General features: G+C 64.3%; 1 protein-coding gene across 2 annotated transcripts in view; it reads left to right on the forward strand.

Moving 5' to 3' along the window:
- The first annotated feature begins 858 nt into the window (after positions 1–858).
- BAHCC1 (BAH domain and coiled-coil containing 1) overlaps positions 859–24,622 on the forward strand; it is a 56,203-nt gene continuing 32,439 nt past the window's right edge. For both annotated transcript variants that reach the window (XM_044247252.1, XM_044247253.1), the window contains exons 1-2: positions 859–1,033; positions 23,603–23,782. In XM_044247252.1, coding sequence (XP_044103187.1) covers positions 859–1,033; positions 23,603–23,782 — 355 coding nt within the window. The remainder of the gene's footprint in view (positions 1,034–23,602; positions 23,783–24,622) is intronic.

Raw genomic sequence — 24,622 nt, forward strand, 5'->3', positions numbered from 1 at the left:
AAGCTGGGGGTGGGGGCCTTGTCGGGGGCGGCGGCTTCTAAAGAATGGGCCGAAAGACGCATGGGGGGATGGGAACAGGGGAGAAAGGAAGGTTATAAAAAAAAAAAACTCTTGAGTTACAATCAATAAAATTACTCGCTTAATTAGCATGGTTATTCGGTTAAGCGGAATGTAGTAAAAGCTGGACCTCGGCATAAGGGGGGAGAGGAAAAAGGCGAGCGTGGACCTCAGGCCTTTTCCTCCGAGACACCTCTGGGCAGCGGGGGAGGGGAGGGGGTGTGCGTGTGAGTGTGTGTGTCTGTGTGTGTGTGCGTGATGGCTTCGCAGATTTGGGTTTTTATCACCCAGCGGAGCCAGCAGCCTTTTGCCGCGGCGCCCTCGCCGCAGGGACCCGCGGAGACGCGAAGGGGAAGCGGCGAGCGCTGCAGCCGGGTTCCCCCAGGCTCTTCGGGGCCGAGCGCGGCCGGGACGGTGCGTGTGCGCGCGGGGACCGGGCGGCCCGGGTGGCCCGGCGCGCGCGCAAGCGGCGGGAGACGCGCGGACTGTCCCGGGTCCGGCCGGCGGGCGGGGCGAGGACACCCCCCCCCGGACGAGCCGAGCCCCCCGAGTCACCGAGTCTCTTCTGCTTGCCTCCGCAGACTATGGCCCCGCACGGCGGCCGCCGGCTCGGCGCGCGGCTGCCCGCCGAGGAGCCCAGTCCGCCGGCGTGCTGACCCGCCCGCCACCCCGCCGCTGACCCCGGACGCCGCCTCCTCCGCGCCGCCCGCGCGCCGCCCGCGCACGCCGAGCCGCCCCGGGGCCCCGGCCGCGCTGCTCCCCGGAGGCGGCGGCGGGCCGGGGCCGGGGCCGGGGCCCGGCATGGATGGCCGCGACTTCGCGCCGCCGCCGCATCTGCTGTCGGAGCGCGGGAGCCTGGGCCACCGCAGCGCCGCCGCCGCGCGCCTTGCCCCCGCCGGGCCGGCCGCGCAGCCGCCCGCTCACTTCCAGCCCGGAAAGTACTTCCCGTCGCCGCTGCCCATGGCTTCGCACACAGGTCAGTGCCGGCCGGGGCGGGCGCGGGAGAGGAGGCCCAGCCGAGAGGCGGGCACGGTCCGGGGGAGCGGGCGCGCGCCCCTCCTCTCCGTGGAGCCCTCGCGGGGCAGCTTCGCTTTCATTTCCCCGCCGGGGCCGCGGTGGCGGGGCCCCGAGCCGCCGAGCCGCGGTCTAGAGCGGCCTTGCCGGGGTGCCCCGGGTCTCGGAGGGCAGCCCGGAGCCGGCTAAAAATAAAGCCTTCCCCTCCTGCCCCCTCCCCCACCCCTTCCTGCAGAAAACCCAAACTCCCCCGGAAACCTCGTTTCTGCATTCTGCATTCACATCCTTGAGACATTCCGGGGCCGGGACAACGAGGCACTTTCTGCGGGAACAAAACGGCTGTTGTGCCTGGGGGCGGGGGGCGCCGCGGCCGGCGGATTAGGGCGGTGTGCGCGCGGGGTGCGCGCTAATAGGGACTGCTGGTGTAAGACGAGCAAATCCTGTTTCTATATAAAGCCTTGAAGTGTCAGGGTGAGAATGGGTTTGCAGGGGCTGCCTGGGCTTTAACAAGTGCGTCCGGTATCCTGCTAAAGCCGGACAGAGCGTGGCTGCGGAGCGCAGCGCCGGGCGGCGGCCTGGCTGGGGGCGGCGCGGGGCCGCCTCGGCATTTCGGTGCAGGCGAGTGCGCCGCGAATTTGCTCCAAGAGGAGTGAACGGGCCTGCCCGGCGTTCCCGTCCTGGCGGATCCCCTTCCGCGGAGCGTTGCTCCTGGGCAGGGCTGACCCAGGCCTCCCGAGCGGCCCTCGGCCCTCCGGGGCGGCTCTGATATTACCGTTGAGCAAGGTCAGGGGAGAGGCAGCGGGGAGCCCAGGGGCGGCTACCTCGAGGAGACCCTGGAGGTCACCGGCCTTAGCCCGCAGAGTTTGCAGGAGTAAGGTTTGGGGCTTGGGGTGGGGGCCTGCCGGTCAGGCTTGAAGGCTGGCTTGCTTTTGTTTACAGTTTGTTCTAAACATCGGAAATGCTGTTTGCCGCTTTTTGGGGTTTGTTTGTTAATTTGGCAGTAACAGTTATTATTGCTAGCTTGATGAACTGTGAATACTAATAAAATTATATCTGCTTTAATGGGATTACAATTAGTGTGTGGATTAAAACGGATGGAAGACTCGGGCTAGAAGGGAAAATGTCAGAAGGGAGGGCAGTCAGAAAGAAAAACATAAATTTCCTAAAAAGAAAAAAATATGCAAAATTCCTTAATTACTAATGGGCTTTTAGCATGTACAACACGGAGAGGTTCAGAAAGTTAGATGGAGGCGGGAGCAGAGGGGCTGGGCTCCCAGGCGTCCTGCGCTCAGCCCGGGGCGAGGGGCCTCCGTGAGGCTGCCCTTCTTCAGCTCTTTCTTGCTGTTCCTCTTTCTGTCCTTTTCTTTTCTCTTCTCTAGATTTATAACTTGAAAGAGGAAACGTACTTGCTTGGGAAATTGGTGATTTAAAAATATCTGTGCTGGCTGTCCCTGGAGTTAGTGACTCTCCTGCTCCGGGTTTGGAGGTGGTGCCCACCGGGAGGAGCCTACACTGGGGGGCTGCGGCGCGGGGCTCCTGGTGGCCACAGGGACAGTGTAGTCTCCCTGCCAGCCCCTTTTCTTGGCTGGAGGCTTGCAGCCCTGCTGAGGGTGGGAAGGCTGAGCCTGCAGGTTGGGGGATGGGGAGGGAGGAGCTGCAAAACCCCCCCCCCCCAGCGTTGTGCCTGCTAGCCGGGCAGGTAGGAGCATCACCGCCTGAAACGAGGGTCCAGAGAGGGTCCGGAAGGGCGCCTGATGCCTAGGCTTCCCCCAGGCTATCCCACTTAGGGGAGGCCCAAACAGATGGGATTCCCCATCCATTCAGGTCACGGCTGCCTCCCCGGTCCCCACTCCCAAACCTGTAGCCTAACCTAGGTCTTGGTCAGCCACCATGTCCCTTTTCTGCTGTTTCTGCCACATGCAGGCATCACCAAGTCAGGTGGGAATGTGGTCGGGTGGCCCGGACCATTGTCTTGATCTTTCCAAGTTTGACCACGTGGTTCTTGGAGCAGAGGCCTGGCTGGGTTTGGAGATCCCGGGTGGGCCGTGGCCTGGTCTGTGTCCTTGACCTAGACCCGGCCCTCCTCCCCATATGCAGGGTGCTCCAGAGGGCGCTGGAGGTCCCCAGGGCACCCTCCGAGGGGGGCTGAAGGGCCACGTGTTCCCTGTTCCTGGAGGCCATTTCCACCCCCTGGGGGACCAGAGTGCTATTGTGTTTGGAGGTGTCCGACCCATTAGTGACGGAAAGGCTGGCCCGAATGGGCGTCCAGCGAGAAATGTCTACCGCCCAAAGCCTTTTGAAATTGCTGAAAGCCAGAATATTGTATTGGTTTTTAAAATTTAGCTGCATCATTTTTTTAAAGGAATTATACCCCAGATCACTTTGCTTTGGACTGTATCTATATATGATCTAGTTTAGAAAGGAAAAAAAGTATAATTAAGTTAAAAACGTTTTTTTCCCCATTTGTGTGCGGATTTCCAAATGGCTAGTTTGGCGGACTTTCTTCCCATTTCCGCAGATGGCCTCCGATCCTCAGGCCAGGCCAGGCTGCCTGCAGCCTAGCCGCCCCTCCCTCCCCGCACTGCTCCGACTGCCCCAAAAGGAAAATTGCCCCGAAGCTCCTTCCTATGTGTCCAGGTCTAACCGGGAGTGGGGTCCAGCCACCAAGGATGGAGTCCCGGCTTCCCAGGACTCGTTATCCCTGGCAGGGCCTGCAGAGCTGAGCCAAGGGGCTCCCTGTCTCCCCCCCACCCCCCACTCCCACCCCTCACCCCCCCCACCCCCGCCTGCCTGTGCTGCCCCACCCAGTGCTTTCAAGATGTCAGCTTGAGGACCCTGATGGGACGTTGGGCTCCAGGGTTTCTTCTATTGTTTTTCTAAAAATGAAAGTGCTGGTAGCTTTATAATCGGGCTGTAGGGTTTTATGGTAAAGTGCTGTTCCAGTAACCTTGTCACCAAAAGGTGCAATTAAAATGTTTGGAATCATTATTTTTAGTGCAGTGTTAGATTTTGTCTCTAATACAGATGGTCCAGAGGCAAAGCTGTGAAGTCTAGGGGAAAAAAAAAAAAAAAAGAAAATCAACAACGCATCAACCCAAGATTTTCCATCAGCACTACCGCCTGGAGCGGTTGGGGACCGCGCCTCTCCCGGCTCCTTTCAAAAAGAGGCGGCCGGGCCTGGGAGAAGCCGGTCCCCACCCCCTCTTCCGGCCGGGTCAGCGCCTGTCCTCCATCCTTCTCTGTCCATCCACCCCCCCCCCCGCCCGCCTTGGGCTGAGCCTCCAAGAACCACCGGGCCTCTACCCAAGACAGGCGGAGGTGCCGATTTCCGCAGTCTGGCTGCGGGTTGGGTTTTCCTCTCTGCCTCTTCTCTTGTCTCTTTTGGGGTGTAGACGGGCCCGGCCTGGAGGCCAGGGGCCGCGGGGAAGGGGGCGTTGGGAATAAACAGGGCGGCAGCAGGTCCCTTCTGTCGGGAGGACGGCAGACTCCTTTCCTGCTTAAAGGCGTTTTGGATTGCCAACCTTGAAAAGAAAGAAAGCAAAACACACTGGAGGAAGAAAGATAATTTCCTAGTGTGAAAAGACCCCATCAAAGGTTCCCCCTCCCTCATCATGTGATATTTTTTTGTAAAGAAAAAAATACATTTTCGTAAATACCTCATTAACTCAATGACACGATGGTGTTTCTGCAACAGTTACCAACATTAAGTAGGTGTGAAAAGAGTTACTTTCTGAAGACTCTACCCATCCTGCTTGGGAAGTGACAGAACCAGACATCAAAGCAGGCCGCCCCGCTGCAGAGCCCCGGGGATCCGGCGGCCGCATAGACCAGCCGTAGACCAGCCCGGCCACAGCTGCCCTGCCCGCCCCTCCGAAGCCATTTTTGGAATGTGGGTTTTTTCTCAGTGGGGCTTGTGCTGCCATGTCTGATTATTGCCTATAAGGATATTCCTATAGGAATATCCAGGTCACGTGAGTAATAAAACAAATTAGCCAGCGAGGCAGGGAGCGGCCTCGTACAGATTCACATCTCCCCAGGAAAACACACGCACCCCAAACGCCACCCGGTTATTCTTAGAAATCTCCCTCCTCTGCCTCGAGACTGGGTTCAGCAGCCCGCACAGACAGGACCGAACGCATAGGAGTCTGTTAGAATAACATGGATGAGGCTAAAAATACCCCTCAGAAACACACATAAAAAAGCCAAATCCAACAACAGAACGAGCTAAAAATATTCCAGGCTTTGGCAAAGAGCACAGAGTTAAATAAATTATACAAGAGCCATTCATGGGAGCAAGTCGACTTTCTCTCTTACGGGAACTTGGTTCAAGCTAATAAAAATAATAATTTACTGGCCACTGCGCTTTGCATGAGTTTAAATTTAATTGGTGGGGTTTCTGGCGTTTGTCACTTCTTGGTGATTATTAGTGGGCTTGCCCTGGCCTGGGGCAGGGTGGGGAGGGGGTGCAGGGCCTGGGGTCCCTGGAAGCACAGGATGGCTTCTCCTCGGGAGGTGGGCCTGGGTGCAAGGGCACAATGGCCCCCGGAGGCCAGGCGGAAGGAGGAGGGAGGTTGCAGGGCTGGGGGTGGGCAGTCAGGGGAGGCAGAAAGGAGACGGGCTAGGTGCGGCTGTTTTAATTTGATAAACGATCGTACACCTTTAAGAGTGTGTTTTAACAATCAAGATACACTCCAGCAAGTTGATAGGATGTTCGCTGTCAACTTACATATGTCATCAGAGCGGGCTGTGAGCATAAATAACGCGGAGTGTGCAGCAGCCTCGGCGGGCACCGGCAGGTAGCACCCCTGTCCCCTGGCTGGCGCTTCTTTCTCCTGGTGTCTGGAGTCAGTAGGCAGAGGAGGATAGGAGTGGGGGGACACGTTGGGTCTCCAACATCGGGTCTCCCCACCAAAATAAGAGCTCGGTCGTCTTGCTAGAGAAGCCACTGCGGGAGGACCTGAAGCTGGTGACTTTGGGCAGCAGATGTCCACATTCTGCCACTTTAGGAATGTCACATTTGCACCCAGGGATTAGGGTTCGAGTAATCCCCTTTGGTCTCTTCTCTTCCTCCCTTGTTCCTTAGAGGACCGCCCCTGGAAATCCCTGCCTGCTCTCTTAACTCCTAAAAGACTACACTTCCCAGGGTGCCCCTGGTCCAGCTCTGGGGGTGAGGGTGGTTCCCAGGCACTGGAGTTCAGCCAGTGCCACTGAGAATGAGTGCTTTCCAGCAGGACAGAGAGGGTCCTTGGTCACCACCCCCCTGGAGCCTCCCTTGCTTGGCTCCTGGGAGAGGCTCCTGGGCCCCGGCAGTGGGGAGCTGCCCCGCCACCTTGGACCTGCATGGCCGCTATCTTGACTGGCGTGACCAGAGTCCCTGGGGATTCCCACCAGTGCCCCTCCCCATTTCAGCCCACGCCTCATGCCTCCCTTTGGCGTGGCCTTCTCAGAGGGGCCCTGGTCTCCTCCTTGAGGACTGGTGTGGAAGGGATGCTGGGGGCCCAGGCTGGTCTCTGTCCTGGAGTCCCATGAGAACACCCTTCACAGCTTCGGCGTGGCACCTTCTTCCGGCCTCACGTCCTCAGTCCTTGCCCAAGCCAGGCGGGTCTGTGCGCAGCCTGGGAGCGATGTCTGGCAGTTTCTGAGAAGAAACCGTCCCCCCAGGACAGACGCCCTGGGCTACTAGGACGGCCCGGCTCATCATCACCTGTCCAAAGAAGGTTCTCAAACTGGCTGCCACCTGCAGCCCCCTGGAGAGGGGGCCTGTCCCAGGTGCCCCTTGGAGACAGCCTCCCCCCCGCCAGGTCCCCCACCCTGCGAGGTCCTCCTGCGTCACCCCATTGCTTTCTCCACGCGTGACTTCAGAGTGTCAGGAAGCACAGGGCACACCCCCTTCGGCAGATAGGCCATGTGCTCTGATGGCCCCCCGCCCCTGCTCGGCCACCAGGGAGCCGCTCCCGGGTGCCCCAGCCCCCACTAATCTCTGGGGCCTCCTTTCTCATCCCAGAGACTGGGCGGCGGTGGGGGGATCGCCACAAAATCCAAGCCCGCTCGCAGCGTCCGGAACACGTCCCACAGTGCCCCGCCAGCCCCGCTGGGAAGGGGGGACCGTCCGCCGCGACTCTGACGTTTTCACGGGGTAATACACTGTCAGATCACGCAGGCCTGTGGGGCAGCCGGCCGCCTCTGTCTGTTGTCATATACGATATGGGTGCGTTCTGCGGCCCTTGAGCAGCTGCCACCGGAGGCCCCGGCGACCCCGGGGGGTTGGGGAGGGTTGCTGGAGGAGCCGCGTGGGCCTGGCAGGGAGGCGTCCAGCACGCGAGCTGGGAGCCAGGGGCTGGCATCCGAGGGCCGAGGGCCGAGGGCCGCCGCAGCTGTCTGGGTGATTAGGTTCCAGATGGAATCAGCCAGGAAGCGGTTTTTTCACTCTGACCTGGGCTGGGGAGAGGAGGAGAAGGGAACGAGCAGGTGGGTTGGGTTCCCTCCTCCCTCCCCCCTTTCCCCTCTCCCCTCTTTGGCCCCCCAACAAAGAGTCCAGTGTCTTTAGATGCAAAGGCTTTTGAGGCTCGGTGGGGGGAGGGAGACCCACTGTGTGCCTGGAACTGGAAGGAAAGAAGAAGCAGCCCCTCCCCCTCCTTAGGGCAGGAACTTGGTTTTCCACTGGAAATTTCCAGAAATGGGGGAGGGGCGGAGAGGACCCCTGTGCTGCCCATAGAAGCCTCTAAGCAGCTAGCTGGGGTCCCCGAGGGCGGCCTGGGAGCAGCGCCCTGCTGGGGCACCCCATCCAGAACGAGAGAGTCTCAGGGTGAATTACGTCAGGACTGTACGGCCCAGGCCATCTTCCGGGGAGGGCAGGTCATGGCTGGGTCCCTCTGCGGGTTCCTCAGGGAAGCCAGGGGCTTTCCTCCTGGGCACAGCCACAGGCGGCTTGGGCAGTGGGCAGCGGGGTGGCCCGTCCTTCGTGGAGGAGGGTGTGCTGGAGCCCAGCTGGGCAGGGGTGAGAAGAAGGCCCGCTAGGGACAGCTGGACAGGAGACCGGAGCAGCGGAGCCCAGGGCAGGGACGCAGTGGGAGTGGGAGGGGGCTGGGCTCGCGTTGCCCGCCTGGCACCCGCCCATCGCAGGACAGGCTCCGCCTCGGGCACCGACGACAGCCCCGCCTCCTGGCACAGCCCCCATCCCCTCTGTGGGCAGAGGTGGAGGCCCACCCCGCAGACCCCGACGGGGGCCCGGGCGCGTCTCCTGGCTGAGCTCACATGGGCCGCAGTGCGTGGACGCAGGTCGCCTCCCGTTCGCCCCTGCTCTTGTCGCCGGACAGGCCTTCACACTCCCGCACAAGCAGCCTTCCAGGAATCCGATTTCGGCGCCGCTGGGAGAGCCAGCTGTCCGGTGACCTGAGCGCCTGCTGGTGCCACTTCCTGCCACCTGCTCTGTCCTTGAGGTCCTGGGCGCCGGGCAGGGGGGAGCGGCTGGGCCCTGGGGAGCCGTGGACCATGTTTGAGCCCCTCTGTGCCTCTCCCACTGTGGCCCCGTGGAGACCCCCCACTCCCCTTGCCGGAAGGGCTTCCCGTACGGAGTCCCCACCGTTCCTAGCACTCCACGTCTGTGCCCAGCCACCCACGGGCTCCGGCCCCTTCCGGAGCTGGCCCGCAGCCAGGTCTCCAGGGGGCCGCCGACACAGCCGCCCGTGCCCAGACCCTGTCACACACTCGGCGCTGCAGCTGACCCCACCAGGCCCGGGCCTCACCCACTCTCAGAGCCTCCCGGTGATCCTGCCGTGCGGCTCTATCTGAACGTGCCCCCACATTCTGCCCAGACTCCACCCTCCCTCTCAGGAGGGCCTCCCTGGGCCTCTGGCCCATCCCCCGTCCCACAGGCTGCATGGCCTCCTGGCCCTGACCCCCTGGGTGCCCTGTGCCCCCAGGCCAGCAGTGGGTTCTGCCCAGCTCCCCAGACCAGTGCTGGTGGAGTTGGAGCCCTTCCCCATGGGGCTTGCAGACTCCTAAGTCTGGGGTGTCCTCCATCCCTTCCTTTCTGCCGGAGCTGGGCCCCCCAGGACCGTGGGGGCCCCCAGGTGGGGGTGTGCACTTGAGGAGCACATGTGTGTCTGGGGATACAAGGAGAGCCTCGTCCGGGTTTTCTCCCACGTTGGAGAAGAGGGAAGATAAGGACCGTCTCTGGGAGAACGCAGTTAGGGGGAGCGGGTGGGGGACGCGCCAGGGTCCGCATTGACCCCTGGTCTCTTCACTAAAAACCAAGGTGCCCTGCCCGCCTGCCTGAGCATGACATGGGGACGGCATGCTGGCAGTGCCCTCTGCGTGTCCCCAGCCTGTGTGGACACCTCCCGGGGGCCGGGTCAGCGTCTCACCTTCGAGAAGCATCTTCTGTCATTGGCAGAGGCCCCCAGGCTGTGTGTGCCACATTTTAAAAGGTACGAGCACTAAACAGATGGGCAGAGGAAGCTGTCCCCCTGTTAGTATCACACCTGGTGGCAGGGGTTGGGGGTAGAGACCAGAGGCTTCACCTGAGTCCTGGCACTGGGCGGGGGGCTGCCGCTCTCCTCCCTGGTGGCTGTGGGCGGCTGCCCAGGTGGTGAACTTGCGCGTGGTGGGGGCCACCAACCGAAGGAAAAGGAGGGCGCAGTGGAGACACGGGAGCTGGGAGAAGGCAGGGGCTGTGGTTCTGCCCCCTTGCCCTGCATGGCTTCTCCATCCCAGGCAGGCGAACCTTCACACGGTGCCACTCGGCTCTCTGGACCTTGGCGCCTGGCTGGGAGGTTTGTGTGGCGGGACCGGCCGTGTCCAGGCCTTCTGACTGCTGGTCGCCCCTGCTCTGTCCCTTAGGAGCCCATTAGAGCTGGCTGGATGTACACACTTGTACACACCATGGCCCCAGGATGTGCCCAGAGGCCTGGAGAGAAAATGACTGGTGCCTGTGTCTTGCAGGAGGGGCTGCCTCCCTGGGGACAGGCAGAGAGGCACATGGGGCACCTCCTGGGGGACCCCCTTCACGGGTCCCAGTCCCCCAGCTTCCCATGGTGTCTGTCTAGAGGGCCTGAGCAGCACCCAGCTTTGGGGTCCTGCCATCCTTCCCCTGGCTGGCTTTGGCTTCCGGCGGCCGTCTCCCGGGGCGCGTCGGATGTCTCTGGGCTTCGGGGCCACAGGGTTTGACATCATAGGGCTGGAGGTGGAGATGCTGGGCCTGGGCAGGGCAGCCTGCGATTTTGGGAGCCCCATAGATAGGGGTGCTGAGCACATGTCTGGAGATCACAGGGAGCCCTCCAAGTCCAGAGGCAGGATGGCCTGTGGGAACTTAAGGCTTTTCTTTCTTTCTTTCTTTCTTTCTTTTTTTTTTTTTTAAGATTTTATTTGTTTATTTGACAGAGAGATCACAAGTAGGCAGAGAGGCAGGAGAGAGAGAGAGGGAACAGGCTCCCTGCCGAGCAGAGAGCCTGATGTGGGGCTCCATCCCAGGACTCTGGGATTATGACCTAGGCCGAAGGCAGAGGCTTCAACTCACTGAGCCACCCAGGCGCCCAGCCCGTGGGAACTTTAGGCCGACGGCCCGGGGCAGGTCCCCGGGTGGGTCCGAGAGGAGGAAGGCTTCTGTGAGCTTCTCTCTTATCTCTCATTCTCTCATGTCATTTCTCTGTCTGAGCGGGAAGAGATGCTAGTCACACGGGGGCCAGGACTCCACCTTGAGCCGCGAGCGGGCCTGGGCTCTCTCCCTTCCCTGCGCCATCTGTTCCCGGCCTGCCCTCCTTGTCCTCAGCCCCCCCAGCCCTCCCCCATCGTGGATGTGCCCTGCAGCCTCCTCCCTGCTCCCCCTTTTCCATACCCCCAAACCCTGACCCCAGACTGACACCTGTGCCCAGCCCTGTGATTTGGGCCAATGAGAGTGAGGCTCAGTGAGGACAGCTGGGGAGACCCCCAGGAAGGAAGTCGGGGGGGCAACAACCGGCTGCGCATGGGGACGGCCACCTACCCGTCCTGCCCGTCCCTGCCACTCAGCTCCTCACTGAGCACAGGCGGCCTGGAAACTCTGAGGTCAGCACTGGCCTTCCATTCTCCTTCCTCCCTTCCTTCGCTCCCTCCATCCCCCGTCCTCGGGCTCTCCACGGGCAGCCCTAGAGCCCAGCCTGTCTGTTGACCTAACCTGGGCGCATCTGCTGGGAGGCCCCGGTGGGTGGCCAGCCACCCTGGCCCAGGCGTGTGGTGGCCCCAGGGGGCGGTGGGTGGAAGATGTGTCCTCTGGAGGCATCTCCCACTCCCCTTCCCCTCCACTGCCCCCCTGCCCCTGGGGGAGCCCCGAGCTTCCCGTGGTTTCTGGGCCTTCTTACTACCCCCCCCCCCGCCCTGCGGACCCTCCACCAGCCTGAGCATCTCACTGAGGTCTTCCCCAGCCCTCCTCCCTCAGTCCTGCTTCCCGCCCAGCCCCCTGCTCCTGCCTTCCCTGCCCCCCCATAACCCTTGCCCATGCACTCAGCAGGGCACCAGCTCAGTTGCCGCTGCAGCAGCACTCTCCAGGGCGCTGGTGGCCCCCAGGCGGCGGGTTCGGGACTGGGCCTGGGTGTAACTATGGTGAGGGCAGAACTGGGGCTCCCACCTGCTTTCTGGCCTCAGCAGTGGCACCTTGTAGGAGGGTGACAGCAGATCCCTTCATCCCTGGCCAGGGTGCGCGGGAGGGAGGGGGAAGGAGCTGGCCTGGAGCTGCGGGACAGCCATCTTGCCCACTCAGCCTGCTGTGTACCCCGGCCACCCCGGCCAGCGGGTCACTCGTGGGCACTTTGCCTGAAGCCAGTCCCCTTTTTGAGACTTTTTGCATCCCTTTGGGCCTCCTAAAAATAAGCTTCTAATTTATTTTAAATGAACACTAGAATTAATTCTAAATTAAATTGTAATGCATCTTTAGGCCAGCTCTTAAAATGCGTGAATACAGAAAAGATTGGGAAAAGTTGGGAAGACGTTCATGAGACTGTCCCATCCCTCATAACCTGTTGTAGGTTTGATGGCAAATACCCAGCAGGACTCCGGAAAGATTAAGTCCGAAGGGCCCTCGAGTGGGAGACGGGCAGACGGTCCTTGGAGTGTCCGACGCAAGGGGAGGGGCCAGGACGCCACCCCACGCAGGGGCCTCTGTGGCTGCTGGCGCCTGCAGGGATCAAGGGCTGAGGTGACCTTGGCTTGAAGGGAAGCTGGGGGGCACCTGTGTGTCTGTGTTGCCGGGGTCAGGAGGTGGCCGTCCGGCCAGGGTGGGGCTGGGGGAATTTCCCACGTAGACCCGGATGTCGGGCTTTTCTGCAGAAGCAGATCTGTACCCTGAGTTGCCGACTCCCCTCCTGATCCGTCCTGAAGGTTCCTTCTTTGCCCTGGGCTCCCCGGTAAATGCAGCAGAACCTCTCCCCGCCTGGGTTCTGTGGCTTCTCTATGCGTTAGTGAGCTATTGCTGTGTAACAGATCGTCCCAAACTTGGCGGCTTAACGCAGCCAGTACGATTGCCTCGTACTCCCTGGGGGTCAGGAATCGGAGTCGAGGTGGCAGCCAGGGCTGTGGGCATCTCAGGGCTCGGCGGTTGGGGGGTCCCTTCCAAGCTCCCCCGCGTGGCTGCCACAGGCCTCAGTTCCTTCCTGGGGCCGGCTGGGGACGACGGTTCTGCACAAGTAAGTCTAATCCCTCCCATGCCCAGGGGAGGGATTGCATAAAGGCGCGAATACCATTGGTCGGGGGCGTTGGGAGCCCCACTCGATCTGGACCCCTCCTGAAGCTGTCACGGCCCCGGAGGCCCTGGAGGTTGTCCCCTTGTTCCCCCCCAACCCCCCCCCCGGGCTCCAAGCGTGGGACCTGGCCTGGCCTTTCAGCCTCTGTCCCCTCTTGTCCAGCTCAGCCCCCTCCTTGCTCTGCAACTCTGTCATCATTTCCTCACGGTGACCCCTCCCTGGCCTGTCCCCTCCAGCAGCCTGCTGCCTGCTCTGTAGAGGACCCAGACCAGCAGGGACCTGCTCCTCTGCAGGCTGGGCATGTTGTCCTCTGACCACCTGTGCAGCGACTGCTCCAAGACACGCCACCGGGGGACGCCTGGGTGGCTCAGTGGGTTAAGCAGCTGCCTTCGGCTCAGGTCATGATCCCAAGGTCCTGGGATCGAGTCCCGCATCGGGCTCCTTCCTTGCTCGGCAGGGAGCCTGCTTCTCTCGCTGCCTCTGCCTGCCTCTCTGCCTACTCGTGTGTACTCTCTCTCTGTCTCTGGCAAATAAATAAAAATCTTAAAAAAAAAAAAAGACATGCCACCAGCAGGCCTGTGACTCAGCCCCAAAATGGCCTCAAGGACGGTGCAGGTCACTGAGAGATCCAAGGGCCATTGTCAGGGGCCAGGGTGCCTGGCCTGTGGTTGCCTCAGCTTCCAGGCTGGGCCACGGTGGGACTGGGTGACCCCGTGCGTGGCGCGTGCTCTCCGTAATCGTTTTTTCTAGTGAATGACCTGGGTTAGAGTTTCCGTGTCCGGACGGAGCCCAGGCTCCAGGCTGCGGCTTGGGTGACAGGGACGTGGCCTGGTGAGGTCTGGGCAGCACTTTTCACTGCTGTTCTTGAGCCAGGTGCCTGCCCCGGGGAGGTCAGCAGGTGCCCTGGGCTTACCTGCCGCCCGCCCTGCCCCTGGGAGCCAGTGCGGGTCGGGGCAGACCCTGGGAACCTCGCCAGGCCCTGGGGCCCTCTGAGGCTGCGTGTGAGGTGCCCACTGGGGCCTTGTCCTGTCCGGGCAGACCAGCACAAAGCCCTTCCCTCTTCTGATTGCGTTGCACACAACACCTGCTCAGAGCTCAGGCTGTGAGTTGGGCTGAGGGGATCAGTCCTTAGGCTCAGGGACAAGTCCCCCGGGGCTGACGGGGTCCTAGTGACAGAGCTCAGTGAGACCACTTGCTTGCCCTGAGGTCACACTGGGAGCAGGGCAGGAGCACGGGGCTCGGGGCTGGAAGCCCAGGGCTGGTTCTCTGCCCCCGTGCCTCCTGCCCTGGCCGCTTGCAGGCCCCAGGCCTCCGGGAGCCAGGGAGCGAAGGGCTGGACGCTGAGGTGCGAGCTTCAGGGGACACCGCTGAGCCTTCCCTTCCGGGGGAAATTCCTGCTGGGTTCCCCCAGGCATGGGCCCCCAGGGCTCCCCTGGGCTGGCCGTCAATCCAGCCCTTCTGGAAGCCACCCCTCCCTCCTCAGGGCTGCTCCTCTTCCTGGGGGGGTCTCGGATCCAGGGTCTGCTGTTCCCCACCCCAGAGCAGCTCTTCTTGCCCTCAAGAGTCCCCGGAAACACCATAGTTTCACCTCTGAGAAGTGAGCTTTCCCTTCTCCTTCGGCTCGGTGTTCCTAGAGCTGAGAATTCCTTATGTCTGTCCTTCTAGAAGAAGGTGGAAGGATGCGGACAGCCCACGGGGCACACTCCACCCCGCGCCCGCTGCCCTGCCCTGCGAGCACCGTGGGCCCAGCACCCCAGGCTGAGCGCTGTGCACGGGGCCAGGTCTGTGCCTTCCACCAGGAGCCAGGAGCAGCCCCGGGGGGAGCCAGGCCTTTTCCTGCTTCTGGCCCTGGGGACTAAGAGGCAGTGGGGAGGGCTGGGCCTTCCGAAGTTCGGGCTCCCAGGAGGTCTGTGCCAGGAGAGGCCCAGGCCCGCCTCTCTGTTGGGAGTGTCGGCTGTGGGTGCCGCCGGGCTGGCCCAGACCCAGTCTCCCTCCCGGGGCCCCTTAGGGATTTGGTCGTACTCGGTGGCTCGCGGACCAGTCACCGTGGCTCTCTTAGCTGGACACCCCCAGGCCTCCACGCGGCCGAGGGCATAGGCTTGGCAGGCCTCCCCGTGTCCCCTTCTTCTGCCTGCACCTCCCCCCACACCACCCCTGCACGGCGATGCAATCTCGCTGAGAAATACAGCATTTTTCGCTAATGAGTCCCCCGCCCTTTCCCCATCGCCTCCCCGACCCTCGTGTCTCACACCCACAGAGCATTTGCCGGGGCTCAAGTGCCCATCGGGACTTCCCTCCGCATCCCCAGGCTCTCCTGTTTGTGGCCTTTGCCCTGGGGTGCTCCCTGGCTCTCTGCCCTTCCCGCTGATCCCCCCCCACGCCCGGCCGTGAGCAGACCCCTGTGGCTGAGAGGGCCCCCTCCTGAGCCGGTCCCCTGTCAGGACCCGCGGGGGGGCTGGTGCCGACCAGGCCTGAGGCAGGACCAGCTTCCCCGGGGGCTGGGGTCAGATGGACTCACCCTGGAGTCCCTCTGGCCAACCGCCTTGCCCGCACCCCGTGTTCGCTGGGGCACCCGGGTCAGCCCGCCGCTGTTGCTTTGTTCCCCATCGGGTTGAGGTCCTGGGAACCCTAGACTCGCCCGGGGCCCACGCGGGCCCTGGGCCTCTTCTGCCGGGGCTGGAGGGTATTGAACGGCTCGGGGGCGTGGCTGGGTGCTGAACGCAGGGCCCTGGCTGAGTTTCGCAGAGGAGGCTGGTGCGAATGGGGCCTTGAGAGGTTAAGAGTCGGGAAGGGACATGGTTTCCTGGAAGGGGCAGGAGGGTGAGCCCCGTACTTGCCGGAGTTGGCCGGGACACCAGGGGAGAGGGTGGCACTGGCAGCGGGACGCACCGACCTTCTTGAGAGCGTCCGGGTCTCTCTTTTTCAGAGACCAGAGGCTGGTGCATGCAGCGACCTGCGGCGGTCTCGGGTCCCCCTCCTGGCCCCACGCCAGGACACCGCAGCCCGAGCCAGCCCTGTTCTGGGAGTCAGGCCCTTGGTCCCCTGTCCTCAGGCACGAGGCCGCAGAAGCCGGCCCGGCCCGAGTGCTTGCAGCGGCCGGAGGAGCTCTCCCAGCCCAACATGGTGGCGACCCCAGGGCCAGCGGCCGGGACCCCAGGGCGTACAGCTGTCCCTGCCCCATGTCCCGCCACGTGTGGCTGCAGGGGGCTGGCTCAGCCTGTAGCCTCGTTCGGCGTCTTCGGGAGGGGACTTTGGATCCCTCCACGCCCACCCAAGCCAGCCCAACCTCCGGGCCTTGCAGGGTGCAAGGTGGGAGCTGTAGGGGGCGCTGGGGCAGGGTGCGGGGTGTCCCCTTCCTCCCCCAGGAAGATGTGGGGCCTCTAAGCGCCGCACCCCGAAGCCACCAGCCTCCAGGCAGGGTGCGAATCTTACCTTGACTTAGGACCGCAGAGGGGTCTGTGAACTCCACTGGGAGCAAGAGGCCGGACTTGGCGGCTTTGGTCCGGCTCGGAGAACGGAGGGAACCGCCTCTGCAGCCAGCGGGCTCGGGGACAGCTCGGGGGACGGCTCAGAGGCCAGAGCCTGGGCAGCTGTAGCACACGTGCCCTCGGCTCCACGGCCGGTGCTCAGCTTGACCTACAATGGCGGTGGCCTCCAGCTAGGGGAGAGGGGTGGCAGGAGAGGAACTCATTGTGTACCTTGGTCTAGGGTTCTGACTACCCATATGGGAGGGATAAGTGGATGGTTGGGTGGACGGGTGGATGGACAGATCCACAGGTTGGGAAGGTGCACCAGATGGTGGTAAGCCTGACCCCACGTGGCCTTCATCCCACTCCTGTCTCCTACCCCTTAATTTCCCCTGCCTGCTGCCCTTGGAGCTTCTGCCCGATGCAGGCAACGATGTCACCTTCATGGGGCTGGGGCAGGGGGAGGAAGCTCACACCTGCCAGACAGCAGTCTAACGCCAGGTCATGCGGGACACTCTGGCCGGGTCCACTTGGCAGACAGGGAAGGGCTGGTCAGCAGGGCAGACTCCTCACCCTTCAGGCATGGAGGCTTCCACTGGGGGCCATCCTGTGCTGGCGTGACCGCTCAGACCAGACCCTGGGAGCAGACCTGCCTGGGCCTCTGTCTGACCACAGCTAACACAGGGCAGGTCCAGGGGAAGCTGGAGGGCATGGGGGCCCGGGCCCAGGGCACAAGGGGGCAGAAGACCAGCATCTAGACCCGAGCGGCCACCTCCTTGGAGCTGGCTTCTTTCAAGACGGTGGGAAGGGAGCTGCCTTGCTTAGGCCGAGGCCACTCTCCAGCTGGGGCGTGCGGGGGTGGTGCTGACTAGCCCTGGCCACCTCCCCATGCCCCCCCCCAATACTTTCCTGCCCTTGGGAGTGTCCTGGAGGCGGAGGTGCCGGCTGCCTGCCAGCGAGGGTGTGCAGGGAAGGGAGGCTGTGGGAGAGCAGGGGCGAGCAACAAGGGGGCGGCCCTTGGCCGCTGCTGCCTGGACCCCCCGGCCGAGGGGCCCTCTGAGTCACTCTCAGCATCGAGTCCGAGGGCGGCCCCTTTGCCCAGCCAAAGGGCTAAATTTACCCTTTTAATAAGAACCAGACTTATATCCGATTTTCCTTTTCTTTTATTAGTTCTGGGCTGTTGGTGGTTGGGCCCCTGTCATCTTGCCTCCACGTCTGTCCGCTGGGTGGTTCGGCAACCACAGAATTTTCCTATTATGGCCTGAGAACCGCTGCCTTTGGGCCAACCCGGGCTTCTGGAAGGTTCTCCTGGGCCATTGGAAAGGGGCTTCCCATGTGACACACTCGTGCTTCTGGGCGGGTGCCCCTTACCCTGGGCTGCCTCCGCCTCGTAGGGCTGGGCCGGCCAGGAGGCTCCCCCGCGGCCTCACATTCCTGCCCCCTGTCTCTGTCCCTCCCTTCTCCCGGTGCCTGTCTCAGGCTCCTCTTGTCTGGCCACCGTCTCGGATTGTGGACAGCAGCTGCCGTCGCTGGGAGGGGCGCTCGGGGACTCCCAGGGCCGTGGTTGCAGAGGGCTGCCTGGAGGCCGGGCAGGGCTTGGGTCTGGCCAGACCGAGTGAGGGAAGGGTGCTGGACAGGCCGATATCCGGGGGCTGCCCGCTTGCAGCCAGATGGGACTGCCCCAGATCTGGACTATGCGTGGGTCCTGGCGAGGCAGCGCAGCAAGGCTGGCCCTGCAGGGGCGCGTCCCCGATCAGAGAGGGCTTTGTGCCAATCTAAGCCGCTTCTCTGCGGCAGAGAGGGTGGGCTGCTTGTGGGGAGGTGGGCCTGGCCACGTGGCCTGCCAGCTGCCCCCCCGGCATCCACATGACTCCTGGAGCCACGTTCAGGTCTAGGTGACCGGGGCTGAGCAGCTGGCTCGGGGCGCGGGAGTTGGGAGCGCGGGAGCAATAGTTCGGTGCCAGCTAGGGCTCCCTCCCACCACCACCGAGCCAGGGCGCACCCCCACCTTCCGGGATGCAGGAGGAGGTGGGCAGGACCCAGGCAGCCAGTCCGCCTGCGGTCCCCTCCCGTGGCACCCCGTGGAGCAGACAGAACCAAAGGCCAGGAGCCTCTTCCGGGGTCCCAGCCGGCGAAGGGACCGGTTTGTGGCAGTCGAGCTCTGGGAGGTGGGTCTCGGGCCCCGCACACAAGAACACGACTGCGTGCACGCTCAGAGCCGTGTGTCCACACCTGTACCCAGGGTGCGGGCTGAGCCCGCCGGCGTGTGCCCCCATGGCCACGTGCGCACGCTCCCAGCCACGCAGCCAGGCCCAGACGCCACACGGGTGCCCGCACACCACCCCTCTGCTGCCCCTCTGCCCCATGCGTGTGTGCCCGCCATCGTCTCCCGCCTGGGCTGGTGGTGGGTTCCAGCCCCGCGGGACCGTCCCCTGGGTGCATCTGGAAACGGAGCCTCCAGAGCACACCCAGAGCGGCTCCCTGGGCGGCGCTGTGGGCTGCCTGGCAGGGGCGGTTCCAGAGCGGCCCCTCCCTCCAGGGCCTGGTCACCCCATCCCTGTCCCCTCCCCCACCTGCTTTCTAGCAGGCTAGGCCGAGTCCTCTCTGTTGTCCCGGCGGGACCGAGGCCGGACACCAGCTGGATGCACTCCTTCCTCGTGTCCTGTCCCAGAACGAGAGGGCTGTGGTCAGACCCTGCCGTGGGCTGCCCGTCCTTCCTGCCTCTTCTTCCTGACCACTCCTTCCGGGCCTGGCTTGGCACGGAGGAGCCCTTTGGTTCCCTAGGCAGACCTCCCGTCCCTCCAGTGTCTCAGCTGCCTTTGGTGTGCTGGGGGAGACCCAGGGATGACCCCGGGGGAGTTGGGGAGTCCTGCAGGGCCTGGGGCGGCGGGGAGCCCGAGCAGGTGTGAGTGGGAGCTGGTGGATATGGAGCCGGGGAGTGGCGTGCCGGCCCCTTCGCTGGGCTCCAGGAAGGGCTTGGTTCTCAGGGGCGGCTACAGCCATCTAGGCCTTTCCTTTGCAGCACATCTGGGTTTCCAGAAAGGGAGGCGGCTGTCCCCACGGTTTACTCAGGACAACGCAAATACTCATTGTGCTCAGCTCTCTGAGCCCCTTCTGTCTGTCCATCTTCCCTCTTCTGCTCCCTCTGCCATCAGCCTGGGGTCACAGAGAGGAAACAGGCTGGTGCGGAGGTGGGGGCTGGACGGAGGGGGGTACCGTGGTACTGTGGGCACCTGACCTCCCGAGTCCCAAGGCCTAGGGTATACTGGCACCCCACACCCGGTGTTGCTGCTGGTCGGTCTCGTGGTCCCTAGACGGGGGCCCCCCGGCTGCAGCTGTGCTCTGGGCCGTGGCAGGTAGGCCCCCCAAACAGAACAGCCGTGGAAGGCCCAGCGAGGCTGTTTGTCCGGGCCACACGGAGCCACCCCTGCCAGGGCCGACGCAGCTCATCACCGGCCGGCCGCCAGCCTCTCTGTGCAGCAGCCTGTGGGCGGAGGCGGGGCTCATGGTCACTCCAGCCTGGCTCCACTGGGCCGGCCGCCACAGGGACACAGCCGCCACAGCCATAGCCCAGGTCGTCTGGGCCTGGGGATGTGGGGTCAGATGGGGCTCAGGGCCGGGGCTGTGTCTGAGGAGCCAGGCCGCTGGGGGGTGTCAGCAGGCCCTCCCAGGAACCCTGGCCCCTGGAGCTGTCTCCTCAGCCAGCCCGGCGCCCAGGCCTCCGCGGGGTACTAGGCGAACTTGGGCAGTGCTGGAGCCAGGACAGGAGCCCTGTGGGGCTGACCAGCTGGGGCTGGTCAGGCACTGGGGGCCTGAATGTGCAGTACAGACGGGCCGTCTCTGGGCCCACGGACACCTCGCACCGCGTCCAGGCCCCTTTCCTGAAGTCATTCTACACATGTACTTTATCTGTGATGAGATCGGACCGTGCACACTGGGGGGGCTGGGGCGGTCTTGAGAGGACAGGCCTCATTCAAACTGCAGCAGAGGTCCTTGGGACCATGGAGTCCAGATGCCCCGTGGTGGGCCTGCCGTCGGGGCTGCATGAAAGCAATTACTGGGAGGTCTGTAGAGCCCCTGGTCTGAGAAGGGCCGGTGCCAATGGCTCTAGGATTGGGGGTCCTAGCGGGGGGCAGGGGTGTCCTAACCGAGCACCTCTCTGGCCTTCCCTGATGCTCCGGGCTCCCACTGTCCCTTCCCAGGCCGGTGACCATGACAGTCCGTGGGCAAGGACCCTGCCAAGAGGAAAGAACCCTTCAGCCCAGTTCCCGGCCAGACTTGGCCGCAAGGCTCAGCCCTGGCCGAGGCCCAGGCCGCCTCAGCTCAGGCTCTGTCTGGGCTGGCTACTGGTTGGCGGGAGGGGCTGGGGAGGCAGCAGCCAGGTCAGCCCAGGCCCCTGCTGGCCAGGCACGTTGCCATCTCCAGGCTCCTTGGAGGTGGAGGTGACAGTGAGAGCCAGCTAGGGGGGCTTCATCAGCCCACTCCCTGCCCCCCGCCCCCCATAGTCTCAGCCCCCCCACGCCCCGGGCAAGGCCGGCTGGACCTTCAGCTACTCCCGAGCTGCTCGGCCTGAGTGGGGGGGTAGAGACTGAGCCCTTCCGAGCAAGAAGTGTGGAGCCCCACGGCACAGGATTCGGGCCGGGGGACTGGCCTGCGCATCAGCGGGTGTGTGAACCCCCTGCCCCCAGATCTGGTGCTGCAGACCGGGTATTTAGGAGTGAGTCTGTGACAGGGATGGGGTGTCCGTGTGGGCAGTGGGGGTGCCGGAAGCCCCCCGTGGCACTGTGTCTGGGCAAGGGCCCTGTGGTGTGCCCTTGGGGCCAGAGGCCTCCAGTGACCCCTGCTTCCTTCCTGGAGGGCACTTTACAGTGAAGGTGCAAGGCCTCACATTTGTATGACAAGCCTCGTCTGTTTTCAATATGAAAGGGAAAGAGAGGAGAAGCTCCCCAGGTGGACCCACCGGGCTGGGGACCACCAGAGGCAGCAGGGTTCCGTGGGGGGGGCGGGGGGGGCAGAGGGTGGAGGAGGGGCTGGGCTGGCAGGCTGTCCCGCCCCCTTCATGGCCCATGCCCTGAGGCACAGGTCTTCTCTGGATTCTGAGACGCCATCTCTCTGAGGATCCCCAAGAAGGTCCCCCCCCCCCCCGCCCCCGGTCAGGGGATGGGCTGGGTGGGGCGAGGCCGGCCCCAGGCTTGGGGGGTCCGTGGGAAGTGTGTCTCCTGCCCTGTGGAGCTGAGAGCCTGGGCTGGCTGAGCAGACGTGCTGCCCCTCCCCCCCCCACCGGGTTGGTGTCAGAGCAGGGCACCCCGAGAGTCTCCCCCCGAGGGCCAGAATCCGTCACCCCGGGCCATGGTGTCCCGGCACCTGCCCAACCCAGATTTCAGCTTCAGACCGGCCCCAGGCCTCAGGCCTGCATCCCGTCGGCCCTGGCCCCAGGTGGTGACCCCTGGGGTGGGTCTTCAGAGGTTGCCTGGTGCCTGGACCCACCTCCAAGCCTCAGCGTCCCTGGACCCGAGGGCCAGAGGGCCCTGTGCGACTCTGAGCTGCATTTCCCGCCCAGCCTGAGGCCTGGCCCTCCGCCTCCCCCCCGCGGTGTGGGAGAGCTCAAGGTGCGGGCTTCTCAGGCTGAGCTCCTGGAGAAATCCTTTATCCAGACCCAACTCTTGGACTCGGTTGCCTCCCAGTGTCCCGGGAGGAGCAGGGTGGGAGGGATTTCCCTGGGAGGGTGCGGGGGTGGGAAGCCCTGGGAGACTGGGGCTGGCCTGGGCGAGGCAGGAAGAGGCCTGCTCATCCGCCAGGCATGGCCCCCCCGGGGTCCCTAGAGCCCAGCAGAGGCCGCCCTCCCACTCCTGCCCCTCCACCCACGGCCTCTGGAGGCCAACACTTCCCTTCCCAGCCCAGAGTCCCCTCCCCTGGCTGGACGCCTGTGGTCTGGCGGCGGCCCATGGCAGTCCCAGCCCTGCGGTTCGGGAAGTCCCTGGCTCGTGGGCACCTTTGTCCCCTGCCCCTGGGTCCTCTCGGGGTCTCTGTGCAGCCTGACACCCACCACACAGGTCAGGTTGAAGCCCGGTCCCCCGCCAGTGCTCACAGACCCGCCTCAGTGGCCTCCGCCCAGGGAAGACCTCTTTCCTCCCGTGATGTCCCATTCGCTCACAGGCGGGGTGGGAGGCCAACAGGGTCCCCATCGGGGCCGTCCCACCCTCACCGCTGCTCTGGGCCTCCTCTGTGCTGAGTCACCCCATGTCTGGGAAGCTCCCAGGGCCAGGCCAGGCTGGGTGAGGAGTCACAAATTCCCCCCGCCTCCTGGGCTGGGAAACAGCCGCCCTGACTCACCTGGGGCAGGGCCTGCTGCCTGTGGAGACCCCCGAGCCCCTGCGAACCCCACCGGGCCCCTGCACTCAGCCCCACGGGGTGGTGAGCCCGCAGGTCCCGGCTCCCCGTCCGCTGGGATGGTCCCAGGCCCGGCTCACAGCCCGTGGAACAGAGGGGACCAGGTGCGACCCGAGCAGGGGGCCGCCCAGCCCAGCCCTAAACCACCGACCAGGCACCCGGGGCTGCGCGCGGTCTATGAACACACATGGCCGGTTGGCGTGCAAATCCCGGGAGGCCCGCTCGGCCTGGCCGTGGCCTCTGGATTTGGGCAGAGGGGACACCCAGAGGCGAGGGTGCAGGTGTGCCTGGAGGGCCGCGAGGCTGGCGTCCAGCGGAAGCACAGAGGTTTCCTGGGAGGCCGATGACTGTGTGCGGTCGCCTGCCAGCCCGGCTGGGGCCTGACCCCGAGAGCCCCCCGTGGCTCTGAAAAGCGGGTCCTGGCCTTCTCCTCAGGCTTCTCTCATTTCGCTCTGTGGCCCTCGTTCCCGTCTCGCTCACCTGGGACAGGGTTGAGGAGCCTGTCAATGGGGCAGGAGGTTGAGGACCCCACTGTGGGGAGAGACCATTCTAGCCCCATGCTGCCTGCACGGTGGGCTGAGGCCGCGGGGCCCACCAGGCTGGGGCAGGGGGTCCGGGGACACTGGAGCTCTCTTGGGAGGTGTGGGCAAAGCGGTCTGGCAGGTCGGCCATGGCGGGGGGACCGTGGCCTGGGAGAGCCGGGGACTCTCGCTGAGCAGCTTGCTCCCCGCGGGCACAGTGCTCGGCATCCGGCTTGGGGGACGGCAGAAGTGCAGACAGTCACGGGAGGGCAGCGGACCCCAAGTGTGCCTGTCGGGGGCCTGGATGGGTGGGTTCTTCTGCCGGTGACCTCCGAGCTCTTTGAGGACAGAGAGTAGGGGGCTCGAGAGTCAGCACCGGGGCAGGGCTCCGCGGCGGGGCCGCTCTGCTCAGACTCACTCTTGTCCCCCGTGTCCACAGCCGGCAGCCGTCTGATGGGGAACTCCCCGGCCTCCTCTTTCATGGGCAGCTTTCTCACCGGCAGCCTGGGCTCCGCTGCCCCCGCGCACCCCAGCGGCCCCACCCCAGCCCCCTCGGAGCAGGCCTACCGGGCCTCCCACCCTGCCACCTCCCAGATCTGGTTCTCCCACTCCCACGAAGGTAAGCCCGGGGGGTGGCTGGCATGAGCAGAGGGGCTCCCTCCCCTGCTGTGGCCTGCCGAGGAAGCCCCCACGGGGGAGGTGGTAATTGGTTGGAAACGGGTTGGTGGGGTGGGGGCACCAAGCAGTGGTCCCGGCCAGATGTGCACCACAGATGAGCAGAGGGACGGAAGGCGGTGCGGCCGAGAGGGCTCTGGGAGAGCCGAGGAAATGTGGAACACAGCTGGGCAGGCCGGGGCCGGGCTGCACCCTCTGCCTGGGGCTGCACCCACCTCCCCAGACTCAGAGCGGTATGGGCTCCAGATGTGCCAGCTGGGAGGGAGGCAGGGGAGGGGAGGGGAGAGCTGTCAACATGCTCACCCCGCCGCCTTGGGGGCCTGGCCGGGAGCAGAGTCCCTCCCAGGCTCCCGGCCTCCCCGTGGAACGCAGCCCGAAGCACATGGGCCATGGCCCCGGCCCCCCTCTGGGACTCTGGGGCTCCCCACAGCGTCCCCCGCTCTCCCCGGTCTGTTCAGCCCCTTGGCGCGGCGACACCAGGAGCAGCCGAGCCCCGTGCCTGTTGGCTCCCGTGCGGCCCCGGAAGGGTTAAGGCCGGCGGCGCTGGCTGGCACGCGGAGAGGTAATTGCAGTTGGCAGCGGGCACGGAGGGCTCTCGGCTCCTGGCACCGGCGCCGCCGTAACTCAGTGACGGCTGGGCGGCAAGCTCGGCGTTTGCAGAGCGCGTACCCACACACCGCGCCTGCCGCCGTGTTCCAGGCCGGGAGATTAGCGCCCGGCGCGGCTGGAGAGCCAGAGAAACTTCTTTGTGCAACAAGAAAGGGGCTGTTTTCCAAACAGGACA

Source organism: Neovison vison, chromosome 5 (assembly GCF_020171115.1).
Source record: "Neovison vison isolate M4711 chromosome 5, ASM_NN_V1, whole genome shotgun sequence".
NCBI lineage: Eukaryota > Metazoa > Chordata > Mammalia > Carnivora > Mustelidae > Neogale > Neogale vison.